General features: G+C 42.5%; 1 protein-coding gene across 6 annotated transcripts in view; it reads left to right on the forward strand.

Annotated features, from left to right (window-relative positions):
• Positions 1-22,654, forward strand: part of Cdkal1 (CDKAL1 threonylcarbamoyladenosine tRNA methylthiotransferase) — a 633,756-nt gene that overhangs the window by 185,517 nt on the left and 425,585 nt on the right. For all 6 annotated transcript variants that reach the window (XR_013425476.1, XM_078020596.1, XM_078020592.1 and 3 more), the window contains one exon: positions 2,717-2,837. Coding sequence is in view for 5 of the 6 variants with exons in the window: in XM_078020596.1 (XP_077876722.1) it covers positions 2,717-2,837 (121 nt within the window). In the remaining variant the exon portion in view is untranslated. The remainder of the gene's footprint in view (positions 1-2,716; positions 2,838-22,654) is intronic.

Consider the following 22,654-nt stretch of genomic DNA (forward strand, 5'->3'; position numbering starts at 1 on the left):
GATTCAAGAAAGTAAGGGAAGGCATAGTGGAAAAATCCAAGAAAAGGATTGTGATAGTGACTTGAAAATAGAAGTTATGAAGAGGAACACGTGGAGAATCTGGAGTTGAAAAGCGCAGAAACAGATTGAAGCCTTCGTCAGGGCCCCGCTGCAGGTTTCTAGGTGGCTTACGGAAATTACCAGTCACGTTGGAGAGTGATTAGAGAAATGGTCCTATCTGAAGAGCAGAACTAAAAGGAGCAGGGCCTCTCTCATTGCTGACTTTAGATGTCACCCTGACTGAAGGGGTACTCGGCTATCTGGTGAAGCACCTTTACTGTCCATGCTGTGACAGGCACTGAGCCTTCCCCCTGTGCTGAAAGGGAAGCTGTGAGGTTTTGATTTTGATTAGAGCAATGAAGATGCTCTGGGCGCGTCTGTGATTTGCCTCCAGAGGGGACGGCCTTGGGGGTTGGTGAACTGGGTGGTGAAGATTTGCCCTCAGGGTGGGTGGGGACTAAGGGTGGATTCTTATTCTCTTTTCAAGAGCTGGAGCACTTGTTTTCTCTTTGGCTTTGGACTTCAGAACTTCAGATTCTTTAGCCTTTGATCTGAGATTGGTACCAGTTGCTTCCAGGGCTATTAGCCTGAGCCTTGACTGCAGATTTGCACCATCCACTTCCTGGGTTCTGAGGCTCTGTGCTTGGACTGAGCCGTGCTCCTGGCTTCCCTGTTCTCTGACTTGCAGATGGCCCATCGTGGGAACTCTTGGCCTCCACAATCAAGTGAGCTGACTCCCTAATCAATCCCTTCCCTTCTCTCTCTGTAGCCTCTCAGTTCTGTTTTTCTGGAGAACCTTGAGTAGACAACCTCAGAGACCTCTGTGGCCACATCCAGCACACTAACACAATGTCATGGGAGCCGCAGAGGACTAGGATAGAGTTCAAAAACTAAAACAAAAACCTACTGGGTGAAAACATCACAAACCTAAGGAAAGACTTTGTGGATCAAAAAAGCTAATTCACTTCCATATGGAAAAATCAGAGATCCGTGCCTGGACTCCCATCAGCAAACTGTTGGAAGGCAAAGTGAAAATTTTGAAAGGAGAAGTAGTAACACTTATCAGGGAAACAACAATGAGGTTAATGGTTGACATCAGAAGCCAAAAATGTCAAAGGAATGTGGCATGTTCAAAGAAAAAGCTGGCAATTAGTAACCAATTATTGAAAATTATCTTTCACAAATGAAGGAAAATATAGTCTCAAAGAATGATTGTTGCTAAATGACTTGATTTAGAAGATACTAGAAAGTTCTTTAGGCAGAAAGGAAGTAGTATCTCATGAATTTCAAGAAACCACAGAAAGTGCTAGAAATGGTATACAGGTCGGTTAATATACTCCTATAAGTATGTATTTCATGTTTTTTCTCTTTTAAAATGAAAATTATAGCGCTGTTTTTAGCTTTGTGCAACTATGTATATAAAGTGTGATAGCAATTCCATTAAAGAAGCAGGAAGAGAAACGGTCTCGGCTGACGGATAAGTGATCTCAGACCCCTACTGTACAGAGAAGAGGCTAAGTAGATCCTAGACCTCAACATAAGCACATAAGAAGAAAATACAGAATCTTCACGTCCTTGGGATAGGCACATCTATGAGTTCTTAGATATGAAAACAAATCCATGAGCCATGGAAGGAAAAGTAGAAAAATTGAACATTGAATTGAAAAGCATTTACTTTTAAATAGAAGCTACCATCATGAAAATGAAGCTTTAAGCCACAGTCTGGGGGAAAATATTTACAAATCTCCTGATGAAGGTGGGCATACAAAATGGTATCACTGTGAAAAGCGTCTTTCTTAAAAAGGTAAACATAGATTCACCAGTTTTACTCTTAGAGACATTATTGTAACGGCCATTCTTTGAAACAATCCAAATATCCATCATCTGGTCAGTGGGTCAGCAAAATGTGCCATATTTGGTATGGGACTATTTTGAGAGGTGACAGAAATGGTCTAAAGTTGGGTAATTGTGTTGATTGAATAACTGTATAAATTCACTTACAATCATTGAATTGTATGCTCACACTGGGTAAATCTTACAGGATATAGCATATGTCTGAGTAAAGTTGTAGAAAATAGTACTGTACATAAAAAACCAAATGACAAATCTGGTAAGATAAATGAAGAATGTGAAAGGGGTATGCAAATTCTTAGTACTATCTTTTGTATAAGCCTTAAATTATGTTAGTGCTTAAAAAGTTATAAAATTGTAATGGCACTTAGTAGTAGTCTGATTTTCTTATGTGACAATTTATAAAAATAAAAAAGTGTGTTTTAAAATATCAAAGCATAAAATGCAATTTTATCCTGCCTTTTGATTATTCTTTGATTTTCTGTTTGCTTTGAGGGGCCTCTGTTTTTGTTTTTGTTTTTTTTTAATAGAGCATTTATACCTGTGGGACTATTCCGAGGACTTGTCTCTTTCTGTTTCTCAAGTATACAACATGAGTATGCAACTTAGTGTAAGCAAAATACTTTTAACTGCAGACCTAGAACACAGCTGTTTTTCTTCTGAACTTTTTCCTAGGTTCAAATGACCACACCTTCTCTAGGGTGCTTTTTTCTTTCCCCTCATAAAAGATGAAACTAAATGCAAACGTTAGCACATTTGTTGAAAGCGGAAAATTAAAGTGGAGTTGTGCAACTCACTAATGTATACTTATGTTCTTGATTTGAAGGCCACTCTGTGCGACTTCTGGGCCAGAAGAAGGATAATGGAAAACGGCTGGGGGGAGCTCGGTTGGATTTGCCCAAGATCAGGAAGAACCCACTGATAGAAATAATTTCCATCAATACCGGGTAAGTGTTTCTCAGTCTTACTCATAAAATATCCAGTGTTCTGTGTGCTCACCTTTTTTTTTTTTTTTTTTTTTTTACCCTGGACATGTGATGCTGAAAAGTAGTTGAACATTTTCTTGGGAAAGAAAAATCATAAAAGTTCAAAAGTTGTGGATATAAGATTCTTCTAAAATGTTTTCTGTCTGCAGATTACATGTTCGCAGTAGGATTTTATGTCTTTTATATTCTTTTCATTTTTGGTAGTAAATACAGGTTTCATTTTCTAGCTATGTCCTTGGTTAAAATCTTTTGTAAAAAGAACATTCTCTGGAAGAGCTAATGACCCATCGACTTTGCTTATTTGTTCAATGGGGTCATGGTAAATGTGGTCCAAAACACAGGCTTTCATTATTAGTTATTTGAAGTGCTTATTTTGTTAGGGTACTTTAGTAGTGCTGGGGTGGAGCCTGGGGTCCTGCCCACTCTTGGTAAGTGCTCTAGCATTAAGCTGCATCCCAAGACCTGATGCCTGTTTTAAAATGTCATTCTTTTAAACTGGAAAAAAAAAATAGCCACATGATTATGATTATCAAGTACATTTTTAATTTCCACACCTTTGTCTAAAATCCCTCTTGATTATAACTCTTCCTCTAGTTACTAATTCTTGCATTGATTTAATTTTGGTTTCTTTCTTGAAAAAGGTAGATTTTCTCTAAATCCGAGGCAACCTGGGGCTTCTGTTCTGGGAGCCCTGGGAGCGCCCGTGTCCCCAGGGATTAAGCTGGCCTGCTGTCTCCTGACTGCCACTTGCCTCCTGGCCTTGGGCCCCTTTCCCCTGAGGACAGGTGGGCTGAGCATCCTCCCCTGTCTGTCTCCTGCTCTGTGGCCGCTGGGTTCCTCTGCTCATCTCTCTCCAGTCTCACTGCACTGTGGTTCATCACTCACTCTGTTGGCAAAGGCCAGAGAAGGCTGAAGGAGTCATCTGGTCTTCAGTTCCAAGCCTCCTGGGGTGGCTCCCAGTTGGCCTGGGGGATTGGTTGTAGCCCAGCCTCTGGCCTTTAGCGCTGAGGATCAGAAACCCAGACTCCAGGAGCTGGGAAACCAGAGACTAACCAGAGTGAACAGTGAGAAGCAAGGTGTCCCCTGGCCAAGCGCCTGGCTCTCCCCTGGCTGCAGCCACACTCCCGCACAGGGGTTTCTGTTCCCTTTCTTGTGTTGCTGTTTCCTCTTCCCGGACATAGCGGTGCCTCTTTCAGCTCCTGGGTTTCCTATTTAAGATTGCCGTGTTCCAGTTCGCTTTCATTGTATTTGCCCCATTTTCCTCTCTAACTTTCATCACCGTATAAAAAATACATGTATGTTCATTTATATCTTATCATTGCTCTTCACTGGTGTGGCGCCCCATGAGGACAGGGACCTCTGATGGCTCTGTTACCACAGGGCAGTGTACCCAGTGTGGCCCTCCTAAATGCTGATTACTGAAGGATTGGTTGAGCTATAGAACTTGAACGGGAAGGGATTATACTATATTGTCTTCATAGTGTGGATTGCTTTGCCCACTGGACAGTAATCCTTGACGTTTGTAATTCTTTCAAGTATTTGGAAGTCATTCTTTAAGTTTGCTGCCTAAGCATGCTTTCTCCCAACAGTGCCTAGAGGGCCAAGTCACAATGTTTTTGAGTCATCTTTTTTGTTGTTGTTGTTGTTCATCAATTCCCTTTTGGGCAGACACATTCCTTTATCTGTGTTACTATGTCACCATCTGTCAGCCCCTATTAGACCAGGATCTATGTGTGTCTTCAAGACAGCTTTCCCCTGCTTTGAGCCTACCTTAGCTGTCTTCTAGAACCCCTGTGCTTCTCCATTTCGTCTGCACATGTTGCTCCCCATGGTTGGTCATCCTGTGGTCCCTGACACTGTCCCATTCTAGGCCTTTCTGTACTCTGAGGGCTTTGTGCACATGGCTGTCCTTTCCCATGATCCTTCAGTGCTCAGTCATGTCTGCTGTCTCTGGATGGCGGTCCTGCTTCACGACTGGGTAGCTCGCTCTCCTCCGTTGTGCACCAGAGCCTTCCCTGCTTAGCAGACATGACCCTTGGGCCTCATCATTTACAGTCCTCTTGGGTGCTGGCAGTACTCCAGTTATTTTCACATTCTTACTTCCAAGTTCAGTGTCTAGTACAAATTTGGTTCTTAGTAAATATTTGTTGAATAAGTGCTTTAAAGCCATTATTTTTTGTTGCTAGATACTAAAATAAAAAAAATATTTTTATAAATATTTAACATTTCAAATTTAAAAAAATGCTTCAGGTAACCATTTAAATAGCATTAGATTAAAATTTTTCATGTATACTCTCAATTTTCCTTGTGGATTTAGTATTTTCTTCAAATGGAACTGTATTCTAAGCTACTTAGAGCTCACTGGGAATTTGCTGTCCCTCTCATCTTCTCCTAATACTTCATACTAGAATATAGAATTGGCCCTTTATAAGTACATTAGCAGATACACCTGGATAATGAGAGACCTCGATGCACGTCATCTTGAATTGGGATTCTAAGCTGCTGACTGCTCCTCCTCCTGTCACAGTAATTGCCACCCTCTCACATGCTCATGCATGGTAGCAGCCTCACGAATACCTGTCCACAGCATCCTTCTGTATCACCACAGCTTGACTTTCTATTTTTGTTTTTTGCTGCCAGTGGAGCTCTGTCCTTTTAATTTATTTTTTAAACACTAGCTTTTAAATACTTTAAAATTGTTATAAGCATAGTTAATTTTTCAATAGAAAATTATCCTTAGGGACTGTTGTGGCTCAGCAGTAGACTGCTCACCTAGCACATGCAGGACACTGGGTTTGATCCTCAACACCACATAAAAATAAAATAAAGGTTAAAAAAAAAAAAGAAAATTATTCTTATTACCACAATCCTAACACTCTTCAATAGTGAGATAGCTATTTCATACAGTTTTCATTTAAGAAGAGCGTCCCATTTGCACCCCACTTTTATTACATGTATTGGTGAATTATGAAGCTACCATTAGACTGCACAGAGCCGTGATGCTCCACTGTATTTCTAAGATAAAACTATAGAAGGAATATTGCTTTCTTCAAGGCAGAAGTTGAACATGTGGATAGGTGAAGGGACTGCTTATTTGATCATAGTATGTATAATAGGTTTGCTAGTCCTGTTTTCAAATCATTCCTATTATAAAGAAAGATACAGAAAACAGTTATATGGGCTCTTTTAATTTTAAAATAACATCTTTTTTGCTTCATATTCTTCAACTTTTTGTTCATTGATCTGTTTCTATTTGTTTGCTATGTTGACTGTATATATTGCTTCCTATAATTCTCACAACACCTTAAGAGATTTTCTTTTAAATATGTAGACGAGGAAGCTAAGGTATGGAGGTTAAATGGCTTCACAACTGTGCAGCAAGGAAGTGACAAATATGGATTTACCGATGTCCCCTAAAAGTTCGGTGGAGCTTTGGTAATTGCTAATGGAGCTGTATTCTATGTTGATGGCTGCTGTAAGAAATTAGCACAAACTTGGTGGCTTAATGCCAATTTATTATTGCATGTTCTTTGAGGACAGAAGTCCAGCATAGTTCTTCCTGAAGTCAGGTTGGAAGGACTGCATTGGGAGGCTCTGGGGAGAACAGGTTTCTTTTCTTTCCAGCACCTACAGGCTTCCCCCATTGCTCTGGGCTCTCTGCTTGCTCTTAGGGCCACAGCACTCTCCTCCCTTGGTGGCTGTTCCATGTTCCCTCTACCTCTTACACTTTCAGTGGCTTCCTTGGACCACGGGAATCATCCCGGACCATCGGTTTTAATATCAGCCCATTGGCAACTTAATCCCACGTGCATCTGAAATTCCCCTTTGCTACTCAAGCTTCTAGAAGTTAGAAGGTGGACATCTTTGGAGGCCCATTGTCCTGCTTATTGCTCGAGGTTTGAGAAAATATAGGAAGAGAGAAACAATAAAGGCATGGAAGTAGAATATGTGAGTGAGAAGTATGATTGTTTCCTCTCATCTGGAGTTCCCAGCATACAGAGGAAAATTGAGAAAAGTATTTTTTATGTAGATAATCTAGTTGCCCCAGCGTGAAGCCATAGAGGATGGGGGAGCCACTGTAGCTGGGGCAGGTGGCAGCCATGATCAGACCAGGCATCAGGAGAATCATCCAGCAGTCGTAAGGTGGATGCTGTAGGGGGAGGGGGGGCAGGAAGAGCGCTTAGCAGCCATGGTGGTCACCCAGCAGGGAAGGAAGGAGGGCAGAGAGTAGTTTGGGGGTGGGAAGCACATAGACTGTACTCTGGTGGAGTTTACAATAGTGGGTTTGGAATTCCAGAGAAAGGTTGGTGGTAGGATGGCAAGGCCAGAAAGAGGCTTATATGGGAGCCCAGGGAGCACACAGGGTGGCTGGTGAGTGTCTGGGTGGGATCAGGAGGCAGGGGTCCTGCTGAGTCCCCCAGCAGTCAGAGTTGACTGCCTTGCAGTGTCTCAGGGCACCCCATGCCTCAGGACATGAAGGGTGTGTAGACTGAGAAAGTGAGAACCAGGTGAGAAATCCAAGTATAGAGGAATCCCACCATGGAATAACAGAGGTGGTCTTTAGAGAACAGAAAACCTCCCTCCGTCTGGGCTTGCTGGGGAGCAGATGGGCCAGGCTCAGGAGTCCCTGCAGGAGGAGGAGCAGATGGGCCAGGCTCAGGGGTGCCCTGCAGGAGGAATAGTTTACATGGGGTCCAGGGCCCAGGAGGAGGAGTCGGCCCTGGTGGGAAGGGCTGCTTTCCTGCTCCCCAGAGACGGGAATTCAGAATGAGAGGAAACACAACAAGTTGTCAGTTTGTTTTTACAAAAGGGTCTTCAGACAGCAGATCAGTGCTTTCATGATTCCAGGCCAAGTGAAGGGGAGCATTTCAGTTTAGTGTCAGGTAGTGTTTCTTTGACACTGATAGGGACAGTGAAGGAGAAGCAGCCCTGTCTTATCTGGATTTGTCAGCTTTCTCCCCCCCTCACTTCCTTCCTGCCTTACCTGCTTCTATCCTTCTTGATTTGGTGGTGAGGGTCAGCTGTCTTTCTATCCTGTGCATTTTCTATGAACCGGAAGCTATATCTAAACATGTTGGATTCTAATTCAATACCTGGTAGAAATAATCGAGTTTCTGCAGTGGAAATAGGAGACTTGAAGATTCATGCAGGTGTGTTTCATTCTTACTAAATTAGCAGGGTGAGGTCATCGTTCTGATGCGCAATGGGGTAGGGTATGTGTGGATATTTGTGTAGACTTTAAAAAACAAAATATCAACCAAGTGCTGTGGTCCACATAATTAGGAATCAACTTTGCCTCATGGAAGAAGTGAGATGAGGTTGAGAATCTCAATTTTTGTCAGAGGCCCCACTTGTGTGCTTTCTTTATTTTTTCTAGCAGTGGGAACAGAGTGTGAGACAAGGGTAAGGTGTGGTGCAGGGGACAAAAATAAAAAGGTGGACATTGGGAAATCTGTGTTTTGCTTTCTCTATCATTGTTAAGGTCATCTTTTTTTGATAATCCCTTGGCAGTTTTCATCTTCCAAAGTCAAGCGTTGGGTGCTGCTGAGTAGTAGTTAAGTTCTGTCATTTTTTAGATACCCTTACCAGATTATCCTTAGTTGGGAGATTTGAAATCCTCCCCTGGGTTGAGCACACCTTAGAAAGTCCTGCCCGCCTTGTGATAGTTGTGCTTTCTCTATTCAAATTCATCTTCTCTGTCTGCTTGTTTGCCCTTAGTGAGACAATGGGACACGGGGAATAATGGTATATGGGGACTTTTCAGAGGAATTCAATTTTCCTTAAATACATACTTCAGTATAATTTTAAGAGCATCTGTGCTCTCCCCTCATAACTCTTAGCTGTGGAAACATTCTAACTCAAATGTTTACACGTTCTTTTTGAAATGTGTAGAATTTAGGCATCTCTGTTCTAGACCTGGATATACAGGCTCTCTCTAAATGTTTGAATAGGGTGAAAGAACAGAATGCAGGTTTATTCCATGTAAATGAAATTGTTTAAATATTACAGTCAATAACACTTTGTTAACTTTCTGGTTCTAATGATTAAAATACAAAAGAGTTACTAACAGATGTGTTTTATAGTACCTTTGAAAAGATAACTATCACGTGCCTACAACATTGCCAGCTACCGTGTTAGGCACTGCGGCACCCACAGAGATGAGCACTTCCCAGGCCAACAGGTAACTAACAGGGACCCAATATTGAAACTTGCCACTGTAAACACAGGGCAGCCTGCAGCTGCCCGACCACCTGATCTACATTTGGGAACGTGCTTTTAGGTCCCCACACGTCTGTCTTTGCCAGGGCCAGGGAACCAGCAGCACCACCTAGAGCTCTGGATTGAAGAGCTGTCAGACACTCGATGTCCTGTTGCTGCGCCTCCCTGTGATGCAGTGGCAGCCGCAGAGTAAAACAGGCTGCTTCTCCTGACCCTTGGTCCACTGTCAGCACCCTTGTGGAAAGCAGGAACCCCAAGTACTGTCTTTTTATGGTCATCCCAAATTACAATCTTCTGAAGTTCACATTCTGTGGAAGAACTACTTTCAAGGTATTTAAATACAAATGTTCTTTAAAAAGTGGAGGTGGCGAGGGATTCTATGGTAGTTTGAGTATATGTGATGCTGCGCTTGAAGTTGTCCTGGGGTGACACTTCCCCTTTTGTTTGGGACCTCTTATTTGGAGAGGACTGTGCGTCCTAGTACATTGGACACTCATTGGTTAACGCCTGCCTTCCATCTTAATGTGAAGTCCAGAGCAAAGAGCTCCTCATGTTTCTGTTCACTCCAGATGGTTGCTTAGCTGTTCTTCTCACATGAACCACGGTCTGTTCTAAGTCTGCTTACGTGATGGCAGGACATTCAGCCTCAGTACTGTCCTGGGGACAACTGTTTGTGACACCTTTGTCCAAGGCAACTTCTCAAGATAAAACATTTTCTAAAAATAATTTAGACTTTGTCACTCAGAGATATAAAATTGTGGATCGGGATCACTTTTGTCTATCAGGCACCGATGGCTGCAAATCAGCCTAAGCCAAGTTTTGTCACATAAAATTCCTAGAGTTGTTGGGTGGTTGTGAGGCTCTCCTGAGCCAGATGAGTCATGGACTATGTCACTGTGGACCACCTGGCCTCAGCAGCCAGAATCCTCTGCCCAGTGAGGTGAGAGTGGCTCACACCCTTACTGGTTGAGGCCAGTGCTGCCCCAAGTGTGTACCGTGGACCAGTGTCATGTCACTAATGGTGGATTGCTGGTTTGTGACACGGACAGAAACAGCAGGAATCTTAGAACTCTTTGGCATTTATTCTTACTGTATTTTACACAAATACTAGTTTACAAAAGGTAGGAAGTAACAGCCCTGGTCGGTCAGTGTAGATGGTTTGAGAAACAGTGTAGGCTTGTGTGTTGTGAGATTTTTCACCCTATTCTGAAAAATGTTTAGGCAATTCACTTATTTAGAGCCCAGGTGATTTCACTACTAAGAACCTGTCTCATCTTTTGTGCCATTCGGTAACTACTATGGTTACTAGTTAACCGCTACTTTCCAAAATGAAAATTTATTTATCATTTAATAGGCTAATTAGCAAAGCCTGTGGTACTGACCAACAGTAAAAGATGGAGAAGCCATACAGAGTTGGAAAGAGCGTGACTGTTCTTAGAGTGGTAGCCTAAACCAACTTCTGGTCTTTATCTTCTGTACATTAAATTTTTTTCAAAAGGACATGAGTTGGTTGAACATGGCACTTGTGTAACGTGAAATCTAGAAGTTATCACTGTAATTTTCGCACCTCCTTAAGAGGAGTCCAAAGGTGCTCTGGCTCGTATTCCTCTCCAGGCTGTGCAGGGCAGGAACTGTGTCCTGGGCATGATTCTGGAGTGTGACACCACCCTGTTCTGGACAGTTCAGACGGTACAGAAGAAGAGCTCTGTGTTTGGGGTTGGGAGTCAAACGCTGGCCAGGTCCCTCGTTAGCAACCTCTTAGGGCCATCTCTTCTGGACATGGACGGGTCCTGCTGACTGTCTGTAGCCTCACAGAGACTAGTGAGTTTTTCCTTAGAATTTCGATGCTGCTATGTCTTCTGGACTCTGCCGACATTCTCCAGGATCTTATCTGGTTTCACCTCTTATCCTTTCTGCGGGACTAGTATGTAGGTTTAGGACTCCTCCTGTTTACCACCTCAGTTCCGTCTCCTGCTTCACCTCTTCTGTTGTGAGTGGTGCTTGACAAAGGACACTGCAGAAAACCCCGTCTTGGTCTTTTCCTGTAGCTTCTAGTCTACCGTCTCGCAGTATTGACTCCATAACTATTTGTTAAGCATTTCAGTGACAGCAGGGTTACTCCACTGCAGGAAAACTTTTCTGGCTGAGTTGGGATATAATTCTAATTACTTTTCTTGCTATGGATAATTGTTTCCTTGAGGAAAAAAAGAATGTTAATTTGGACTATGAATGGAATGAAACTGTACTACTTATGGCCATTTTGAACTTGTGGCAGTTTTTTACCCTTTTATCCAAAAGTCACTTGTCCTGAAATTTGCAGCTCTCTTGATGTCTTCCAGGGAGTCCCCAAATGTATTTCCCTAGATAGCGTGTAGATGGCAGTTGGAGGTACTGTTTCTTTGTGGTGCTTTATAAAGCTGTGTTGGGGAAGCTCATTCATAGGACAGTGGATGGCACTGTTGGCTCAACCTGTGAAGTCATCCTGAGTGTCACAGCTCCCCAGTCCAGCCTTGGGAATGTCTTCGAAGCTAGTGGCTCAGTTAACAAGGTTTAGACAGAATCAGGATTGGGATTTAATGTTAATCTTTGTTAATTCTCCTTTATGGAATCATTATTTTTTTATACTTGGAAATGCACCTATAAGTTTCTTACTAGCACTGAGTCAGAGAATCATTTATATTCTGTCATATTAGAGGGGTCTATTGGCCTCACTAGATACATATTGCTTTTAACTTCTCTGAAAAATCTATGTAGTTTGAAGACTTCAAATTTGGTTAAAAAAGACAGTCAAATTTAGGCACACCAACATAAAAACCTCAGTTGAAAGTTGAATAGAACGGTTAACACACCTTCAGTTCACAGTCTACATGGTATGGGCATACATTAATAGAACAACTCAGAATACTTTCACAGTTTAGGGAGTTTACTGTATTTGTAAATTTAAAAATTAGTTTATTTCACATGTAAAAGTTGTTTGGATTTGCTTTTTGAGAAAATCGAAGGGCTTTGCATTTGGACATTTATTCTACAAAAGTAGTTGAACATTTATTAATTTCTGAGACTATAATATAGGTTCCTTTGGTGTATGCCTTTGAGAGTTCTGGGTAAATAGGAAGTGATACATGCACAAAGCAATTTAATTGTAACATTGTAAACAAAGGAATTCTGGAGTGAACAAAGTTATCTTAGCACCATGATGGATGGTTTGGATGAGTTAGAGAGGTTTTATTGGAAAGTAATGGTTAGGCTGTGTATTAAAATTTGTCTCCTAAGTGGGTTCAAAGGTCAGTTTAAGGAAAGGGGGAAAAAAACAACCAAACAAAAAACCAAATCCCAAATGACACCCAGTAACAGTGGTGCTGAACTGTGCAGGCCACGGCATGCCCAGGAATGAAGAGAGGGTCGAGGTGGTGCTATTTTGTGAGGGAACAGAGCAGGGGCGGGAAGGCTAGAAGGTGGGAGGAGGTCTTGTGGATTCCCGTCTGGCCATGATCCTTTCATCATTTGCAGGGACACTATATGGGTTTCTGTACCCCTCATTGATTTCAACTTCTTCATCTATAAGTGTTGTGAGAAGAGATCACGTTAAGGTGATTAGCATAATGTCTGGTGTAGTATCTCTTGAGTACATAATTAAGTTCATCACTCTGGCCACTGTGTGCAGACAAACCTCAGGCTTCGTGACACTGCAGTTTGCTTAGGATCACAGAGCCAGGAAGCAGCAGAGTTGTGATTCCAACCACACCAGCTGACCAGGCCTTTTCTATTAAACCACAAGGTCAGTGGCTCATACCTGGTTTTCTGTGCACAGATTGGTTCTATGGTAGTTTAGCTAGAGGTGAAGTTTGAGACTCATCTAGCAGGTAGCCTATTAAATCTGAGAAGGACGTCACCTAGGCACCAGATTTTTACACAGAAGGGAGAACTTGGGCTACTGAACTGAGCTGGGCAAGCTGAGGTGGACTGGGGGAACGTCTGCTACACGTTCAGCCTGTGCTGTGTCAGACGCTCTTGAAATGCAGTTAGCTCGTCGGTGGAATGAACTTGAATTGCTTACAGTGATGATTTTTTTTAAACTATGGGACTCCTAAATCATACAACTTTACACGGAGAGATAAGTACTCTACCCTCCTGTCTTATTTTTCTTTTTAGGCTCTATTTGAGTTTGGGATGCATGAAAAGAGTTGCACTTGGAAGGGCACAGGAGGTGTGGATGTATCTAAAGAGGCACCATCTGTCAATTTCAAGAAAACCACTTTTCTAGCTCTGTCATTAGAAGGGGGAAAAAAATACCCCAATTTGTGCAGCCCAACTTTAATTATGTATAATTGGCTACACATGTAATTTTTGGATGGCGGCCTGTCAGTTTTCTCCAGTCAAGAATAATATATATCTCATTTATTTTCCAAACCATGTTGCTTTTATTTTTCTGCATCTCAGCATGGTAGCCTGTTTTATTTTTTCTAACCCTGACAAAGCAGAATGTTTTGTTTGGCTGTTTAGAAAGGCAATAGTGCATGCAGTTAAGACCTCATTTGCTTTATCTGATGAAATAGTCTCTGAGGAATGTCTGTTTTCCTATAACTCCACTGAAGAAACTTGAAGACGGGATCATTTTAAAAAATCTTGGTTTTCGTTTTTAAACAATGTATATAGCTTTGGGAGGCGAGATGTGTGTGTTTGCAGTTCTCCAGGCTGACCTGAAATGAGCACAAACTGAGGTCATGTGGGTTTGTGAATGGCCTCTGTCTTGTCAGGTCCCCGTGAAGTCTGGTTCGGTGGTGCGCTGGGGAGTCGAGCTGTCTGAGGGGCTCCTCTGGTCTGTCCGTCCCTGCCTCCTCTTCCCCAACTCCTATTCCCTGCCCCTCACATCTATGAAAGTTTATGAAAGAAAATAGTGTTGTTTTACTGGAGGAATATGATCTTTTCACATGGGTGGGAGTTAGCGTTCTGCGCCTGACCACAGATAGGAGAATGGAAAGCTGCGCCCTGCTGTGGAGCCTGGTGACGAGTCTTGTGTCCTGCGCACAAGTGCCTGTCCTGTTAGCTGGTCACCCCCACTTGGGTAATTGACTGCCACTGGGAATTCACCCACTATTATCGCGTACTGTTTTTTAATCGGGAATTCGGGCAACACTTGGTCCTTGAGACATTTATTTTGTGCACATTCTGCCAAAATAAGCAGCTCTAATTTCACTTCTAGGGACGGAGATTGTTGAAGCCTTTTTATGCCTACTGAAACTTTTTCTCATTGTTTCTATTTTGAGTTTGATTTTTTTTTCCCACCCATTTTCTTACCTTAATTTTCCATTGTCTGCAAAGGAATGCATTGAAGTGTCAGTGGCCCTCTTGATGTGGCACCTTGAATGCATCTTGGGATTAGAGATGTTCCTCTGTCACATACCCATGGGTGGGCAATGAGGCTGGTTTTGCGGCTGGTGAAAGTGGGTTGGTTTTCCGGGTGCTCGGGGGCTACCTGATGGTTGGCTGAGGAGAGTCGTCTGTGTGAGTGAGTTGGCATGAACTTATGTATTTTGCTTTTTTAGTTATTTTTTAAATGATTAGCTTTCTTGGGTTGGAGTGGATGCTCAGTGGTGGAGTCTTACCTAGCACGTGTGAGGCACTGGATTCCATCCTCAGCACCACATAAAAATGTATGAAAATTATTAATTTTCTTAATTTTATATGTCCAGATACTCTAACTCTATTTGGAATGTAGTGGACATATTGAGCACACTGTTAACTTTCAATTCTTAATGTAGATTTTCAAGGGTGAGTGATGGAAGATCGAGAATAACGTAGATGCTTTGGGGCTTGTCTTTAATTTTTCATTGGACCACCTTGTTTTCCTACACCCTAATCCAGTACCCAGCAGTGCCTAGGGCTCCCTCCTAGGCATGTTCCTGAGGTGCTTCACGAGAGCTTATTTCAGCAGCAGCAGCGGGGTGGCGCCCAGTTCGTTCCTTCCTCCCTCCCAGTGCTTCTTGGCTTGTGTCTGACAGGCTGCTGAAGCTGGAAGCCTCCAGATCCTGGGCAGCTTGGATGGACTGGTGGTCTCAGGCGTGTGTTTTCTGTTGTCTTTTAGTCTTTTCCTTGTCTTTAAATCAGTGCTTTGTTTCCTTCTCATCTTCCCACCTTCTGCACCTCCAGTCTTTTCCTTTTAAATCCGCTCTTTGGACCTTGCTGTCGTGTGGTAGATGAGGAGGAAGTAGGTGAATTTGAGCATTTCTGCTGTAAATACGTGGACTCTGGATCCTTCCTTTGTGATGTTTCCTTGGCAAGTACTTGGATGGGCAGAGGGGAATTCGATAGCCCACGTTGTCAGCAGAAGTTTGGTTCAAGCCATTTATTAAGGGGCTGGGCTGCTTAAGATCTTTTGCCAACCAATGAGAATAGTCTGAAGCTTTTTTTAATAAGGGATAGAAAAAAAGCCCTTTTAATTAGGGATAGCTTTTACAAAATATTCAATAAGTTCCTTTATTATTTGTAGCCCCCTGGCCATATCCCAACTGCCCACACACCTTCTTAATACAGGTCTATTTTTAGATAATTAAAACCCCTTTGGCATAGTCGCACATTCATAGACTGAGCTGGAAAGGGTTTTAGAGATCAAAAATCTTTCTTTCATAGGCCCTCTGGGCTTCGGGGTCATCGCCTGTCATCCCCTGGTTTGGTGGCCTGCATATTGCTATCTCCTTTGGGAGAGGAGTTGCTCGCACAGGTGACTCACGCACCTTTACCTTTAGGGGTTTGGGGGCTGATGGATGCGTTAGAAGCTTTCATGGTGTTCAAGACATGGTTAGAAGATGTTAGCTAGCATTGAGTGTACACATAAGTCAGAATACTAGAGAATGGCATGGCTGTGCCCGTAGTGTTCAGTCATGTCTGAAGTGTGACCTGGATCCCCTGGATAAAGGGCTGTCCTTTTGCTGTTGTCTGTCTTCACAAGAATCCCAGTCTTCGTGCCACTTTGGTGTCCTCTTCCTGAGAGAATTGGTTAGTGCTTGCCCTCTCCGTCTCTGTTTCTGGACCCACCATTGTCTTTATTCCTATAATTTCTTGTCTTTTCATCTCTAGCCCTTAATAGTGACTAGTGCCTGGAAGCTCTCAGTAAAGAGTTCTCATAGCTCAGGTTCCAAATGTCAGTGATGTGGTCTGTTCTGAAGTCTCCTGCTGTTTCCAGAGTGTTGACCATGTCAATATACAGCCTCTCCCCGTTGGTGTTCTGAGAGAACTCGGCTTAAACTTACACCTAAGCCACTCTTTGTAGTGAAAGAGCTGCTCTCCCAAGCTTCTAGAATGATACCATCCTTGGAAGAATTGGAAAACAGCCGCTCAAGTTCCCTTCTGTTGGCATAGTTGGCTTGGAGCACTGGAGGTGGGCTGATGGGGCACCTCTCCAGATACTCTCAAGTCTTACTTTTCTGAGGAACGCCATAATTGATTGGTTTCATGTTAACATTAATTCTTTTTTTGGTACATAAACTTAATTTTCACTGTGACTTGTTGCCAAGTTCGTGTTTTGCTAAATAGCTTACAAGTAAATTTGGTTTATTCTTTGAAAATAAACAGAAGCAGTAAGTATGGTGCTTTTCTTGTTTAAGGAGTACACTACCTGAATGTCGAGCTGGTCTTTGCCTGGGTGGGCTGCATATGGGACATGTTGGGTGGATGGGAATGCAAGCTCCAAGGGAAAAGGAAAGAGACTGGGGTGAGAGTGGTTGACGGTGAGTTGGCCTTAGAGCCAGCCTATATTTATTTAGGGATGGCATTTGAGAGTAGTAACTGCCTGAGTTCTTATTCCTGAAGAAGTCTGTACTAGTTATGTCAGTTATGTGAGAAGGAAGAGATAAAAATGATACCTCTTCAGTGATGTCTACGTAGCAAATCCCAGGGAGTTCACAATAAAGCTCTTAGAACTCAGTCTGCTTAGCACACTATTTGTATATACTAGCAATGCATAATTGGAAGCTGAAATTAAAAACATTTTGATTCTACACAGCTCTAAGAAGTGAAACATTTAGTTATAAATCTAACAAACTGTATAGGATCTGTATGTGGAAACCTTTCCAACCTGAGAAAGCGATGGGACCTAGGCAAATAGTCCGTACGGTGTGCGTGAATTGGCAGTGTCTACGCCATGAGGATGTCGCATCTCCTCCAGTTCCTGTGTGGAGTTAGAGTAGTTTCCATGTAGAGTCTAACAGGGTTTTTCTTGAAGAAATGGACCAGCTGATTCTAAATTGTACATGGACATTATAGAAAATAGTTACCTAATACAGTTTGGAGAAAGAGTGAAGATGGAGGAATCACACTTTCCTATTTTGTGGTTGAGAGGACTTAACAGTTTGGGATGACATGGTAGTGCTCAGGGGATGGGCACAAAAGTCACAGAAGCAGGTGGTGAGACCAGAAGCAGACATGGTCAGTGCCAGAGTCCTTTCAAAGGAGAAAGCGGTGTTTTGCTAAATCACACATTTGGGGATACACACACACACACACACACACACACACACACACACACACACACACATTTATAAAGCTTTATCAATTTCCTACGTATGTGGAAAGAAATCCAAGATCAAATATAAAACACCACAGAGATTTAATACTATAACATGAAATGGAAAAGAATAAAACAGTATTTCTGCAACTGTGGTTAAGGCAAAGAGTTCGTGCACAGGACACCCGAAGCACAGGCTAGAGGGGGACAGAAGATGGCCTTCTTACAGTCAACCCTGGCTCTGGGAGCCACGTTGTTAGGAGGACAGAAGGCACACGGCCTGGTGCAAGATCTTATTTGCAAATCTCATATGCAGCCTAGGATTTGTATCCCAAATTCACAAAATAGTAGAATGACAACTCAATTTGAAAAAATGGAAGACTTGAACAGACGAGTCTACAAAGAGAATGTATAAAAAACAGCATATGGAAAGCCTTTTTGTTCATCATTACCACGGGGGGATTCTAAAGCCACCTGTTAGATTTGTGAACAGAAGACACACTGAGGCTCAGGTGCTGGTGAGGGGGTTGAGCCTCTGGAATTCTCGATCTCTGTTGCTGAGGAGGCCAAATGTACAGCCATTTTGAAATGGTTTCACAGTTTCTTTAAAAAGGTAGGCATATACTATGACCAACATTTCACTTTTGGATATGAGAAAGGAAAACTTAAACTCACACAAATTAAAAAAAAAATATGTAAAGCTGCTCCCTTTCTAATTGCCCCAAGGCAAAGTATTAACTCCCATGTCCTTCAAGGGGTGAGTGGATAAATGAACTGGTTCATCCATTCAGTACAATACTGTTGAGTAACAGAAAGGAAGGAATGATCAAGGCCCTCAACATCTTGGATCAATCTTGCAAGCCTTGTGATTGATTGATTGATACCAGGGGTTAAACCCAGTGGTGTTTAACAACTGAGCCACATTCTCGGCCCTTTTTTAGATTTTAATTTTGACACAAGGTCTTGCTAATTTGTTTAGGGCCTTGGCAAATTGCCAAGGTTGGCCTCTAATGAGATCCTCCTGTATCACTGGGATTAGAGGAGTGCACCACAAAGCCAGTCCCATGATTTATTTACATGATCTTCCCTTAAAGATAAATCCTAATGATGGAGATCAGTGGTTTCCTTTAGTAAGAAGTGTGCATGGGTGGGGCAGGGACAGAGTTCCTATGAAGGAATGGCGTGAAGGATTGTTTGGGGTAACAAAACTCTTCTGAGCCCTTATTTTGGTGGTAGTTATATAATTCTATACATGTAGAACAGTATGCTATCCAGCAATCAATCTTACTATGATACTTTTAGAAAAATAGATTTAAAACTTGATTCTTTCAAGTGTGTGTGTGTGTGTGTGTGTGTGTGTGTGTAAGTAAACACCTTTACAAATGATTAGGTGGATTGAAATTTATGCAAAAGTCTGTTCCTTATTTAAATAGGAAGCAAAGTTACCTGGACTGAGACTGGGTCTGGGAATCTGAGGTGAAATGAGCTTTGGAACAAAGTTGAGGGCAAATGAAGGATGACTAGATTTATCCTAAGTAGCGAACAGAATATTGTCACCTCTAGTAATACAAGAATAATAATAATAAGACAGTGAAATGACAGGACTGTGCCATGATTTATTAAATAAAACTTTTTAATTACATTGTGTCATTTCCCATTAACAAAAGTACTTCCATTTTGGGAACTGTTGCCAATCTCCATTTGTTCCTCAAAAGACAGCTTTAAACTGTTCTCTTGCTGCCAGAGGTAGGAGCTGGCAGGGGTAGAACTGGGTTGGAACCAGCGCGTCACGGTTGCACACGGCAGGGTCTGGCCTGTAGGCAGGCTGACTTGTGCGTGACTCGCACATGCGAGTCCCCTAGCCTGGCGGCTTCCTTGCTCTGCACAGCAGAAGGCCACAAAAGGCCTTGTGATCTATGCAGTAGGAGGGGCAGCCGTCCCCAAGTCTTCGGCCGTTTTTATTCTCAGAGCGATTTGTGTAAATTTAACCTTTTTCATCTGAAAAGATACTGTACAGCCCTTCTTCAGGTTTTGGTATTCACTGGTGATTCATCTTGACCATGTGCTTGGAAGAGTGACCCCTATTGTGTGTGTGTGTGTGTGTGTGTGTGTGTGTGTGTGTGTGTGTGTGTGTGTAGCACTTGTCAAACTGTCATGAGCAGCCTCTTTAATTCCTTTGACCCTCAATAGGAGTTTTTTCCTGTTTTGATGACATCATTCTTTCCTCTTTTTCCCTAAATGATACCTATCCTCACCCCCCACCATCTATTGTTCTTAGAAAGATGGGCGGAGGGGGAAGCTGCAGCCTGCGGATCTCCGGGTGCTGCAGGCCACAGGAAGCAGCTGCTTTCGCCATCCCTGGCTGCAATGTGTGGCTCCAGGTTTTGTGTCCAGTCCCCTAAGGCAGTCACTGGCACATAGTAGGCACTCGGGGGTAGCCCAGCTGTTAGGAATCTCTGAATTTCTGACATTGAACTGACTCTCTTCACAGATACCATTCATGATTCAGTTAGTGCTTGTCAATGCTTGTTACAGGTGTAAGAAACGGGAAGGCTGGAAAGTCCCAGTGCAGCCCCACTGTGTGTCAGTAGGGCATTACTAATGCCATCCTTATAACATGCTGCTTTTTGTGAATATCTGCATCAAGGTATACATTGCTTTTACTGATTTTTTTTTTTTTTTCCCTAGTTTTAATTTCTGATGACTGCTGTGGCCTCTGTAATCAACATTTCACTTTTGGGTATTAGAAAGGAAAACTTAAACTCTCACACAAGTTTTAAAAAAAAAAAAAAAGTGTAAAGCAACTCTCTTTCCAATTGCCCCAAGGCAAAGTAAACTCCCCTCCCACCACCACAAAAGGTTGGGGGAGACAATACACATAGCACTTTAAATGTTTCTGTGTATTCTCCTGGGAGTCACAGAATCTTTGAAACCCATATGGATACCCTTAGGGATTCAGGAACCCATATTAAAAAACCTCTGGCCTTGGAGGTAATGCTTACTGACTTCCTTCCTCCTCTCCCATTCCCTAATCCCCTTGGCTGGAGGTCTAAGGCCAGGGATTACATGTTCTTGCTCTGCCAGGTCTGTTCCCTGGGTGGGCTGCCTATAAAGGGCTGTTACAGTTTCCTGTGAATTTTCACCATAAGGCATAGTAACTCCTAAAGGTGCAGAGGAGAGTCGCAGCAGGTGCCCTTCGCAGCCCTGTCCCTTTGTACCTCTCCCTGGTGTCATCAAATGGTATCTCGGCCTTCAGCATGTCAGACGTATTATCAAGGCTCTGGTGATCCTCTGTAGGTATCAACTTGGAAATTAACTCGGAATCACAGGAAATGTGATGGAACAACGGAAGCCGGTCAGCCTGAAGGGTGATGGTGAGAGGCACTGTCCTGCTGATGCTGTTGGGTGGTTTAGGCAATAGTTTATCCTGCAGTACTAGCTGGTAGGTGTGTGGATGACACCAAAGCAGGCTTGTTTACGTTGTCCTGGCATTTTATTTGGAAAGATTCCACGTGGCAAAGGTGAAAGGATTTTCCACTGTATACTTGCACATGCACCGTAAAGACCCTCTCCTTAATATTTTGCTATCCTTGTTATACCACAGAGGACACCTCTAGCTGTCCCTTTCCGCCTGCCCATCAGCCCGTTGTATTTTTTCAACTACATCTTCACATGGCAGGTGTCAGAGCCCTTAGCTCTAAGTCCTTCATTAGACATGATATTAATTTTAGTTCAATGTTGTGAAGTTTTTATGTAACAATAGGAGACGATGCAATACATGTGTCTTAGGAGGATGTTGAATTTTGAAAAAAAATCATATTCGGTATTTACTGTATTGAGGGAAAAGCTGTAAACACACTCTCTCTCCCACTCCCTCTACATCCTTGGAATAATGGAATGAGATTATTTTGGTATCCTTCTTAAATGTGTTAAATATTTTCAAGCTTGCTATTATGCAGCATACTTAATCGAATAGTATTTTCTTCAAAGATGTGTTTCCTTATCACTTGGAATATTTTCTGTTTACCCTAAAAAATTGAGTTGTTTTTCTTTTCCAAATGATTTGTCTTCATGTTAAAAATACTTTGTTTTTATGTTTCTCAAATCTAAAAGCATACACATGTCCTTCTATTCATCCAGTCCTCTCACAAAAGGGAGGAAAATGAAAATATAATACTTAAGTATTCTCAGCCTTTGTCATACTTTGTAAAATATTTTTTTAGTTGTAGTTGGATACAATACCTTTGTTTTTTATTTATTTATTTTTATATGGTACTGAGTATTGAACCCAGGACCTTGCACACACTAGGCCAGAGCTCTACCACTGAGCCCCAGCCCCCTGTCATATTGTTTTATTAGTCAAACAAAAAGACCTTTATAGTCTCTGTGTGTGTGTGTGTGTGTGTTCGTTCTCTCTCTCTCTCTCTCTCTCTCTCTCTCTCTCTCTCTCTCTCTCTCTCTCTCACTCAAAAATAATCATTTTTTTCAATTGGGTGATTACAAAGGGTTACCACAAAGTCAGACTTGAGAGTCAATTTAAAAATACCTCAAATCACAGCCATTTATAAACAGCTTAATAGAAATTTCTGATTTTTTTCTCTTTTACCATGGGCTTCCACAGCCTGGAGGGCCGTTGGCATGTGACTGCTGAGGTTGGTGGGTGGTGGGAGCCGGCAGTCTGTGGTATGATAGGGCACCCTGACGGGAGGCTTTTTCATTGGACCCCGGGAGAGGAGGGCACTGCCAAAGGTGCTTTATAAAGTGCATTGCAGGTGTCCTGAGGTGCTGTCCTTCCAGAGGCAGGAATTACTTGAGGCCATTAATGGGCTCAACCTCCAAATAGCTGATAGTGTCTACTCTCAATCTGGAGGGGAAAAAAAAAAAAAAAGAATATTGAGCAAACTGATGCAAAGCCTATTGCATTTGTCACTTTAATGCGACTAGAATTGTGAAAAAAACCCTCACCTAATATTTGCATGGGCATGTCTTTGGAATGGAGGTCAGAGAGCTCCCAAAGAAGTTAGAGGAAACGTTAGCAAGACTGCAGCCAAAGCCC

The sequence above is a fragment of the Ictidomys tridecemlineatus genome, chromosome 8 (genome assembly GCF_052094955.1).
Source record: "Ictidomys tridecemlineatus isolate mIctTri1 chromosome 8, mIctTri1.hap1, whole genome shotgun sequence".
Classification (NCBI taxonomy): domain Eukaryota; kingdom Metazoa; phylum Chordata; class Mammalia; order Rodentia; family Sciuridae; genus Ictidomys; species Ictidomys tridecemlineatus.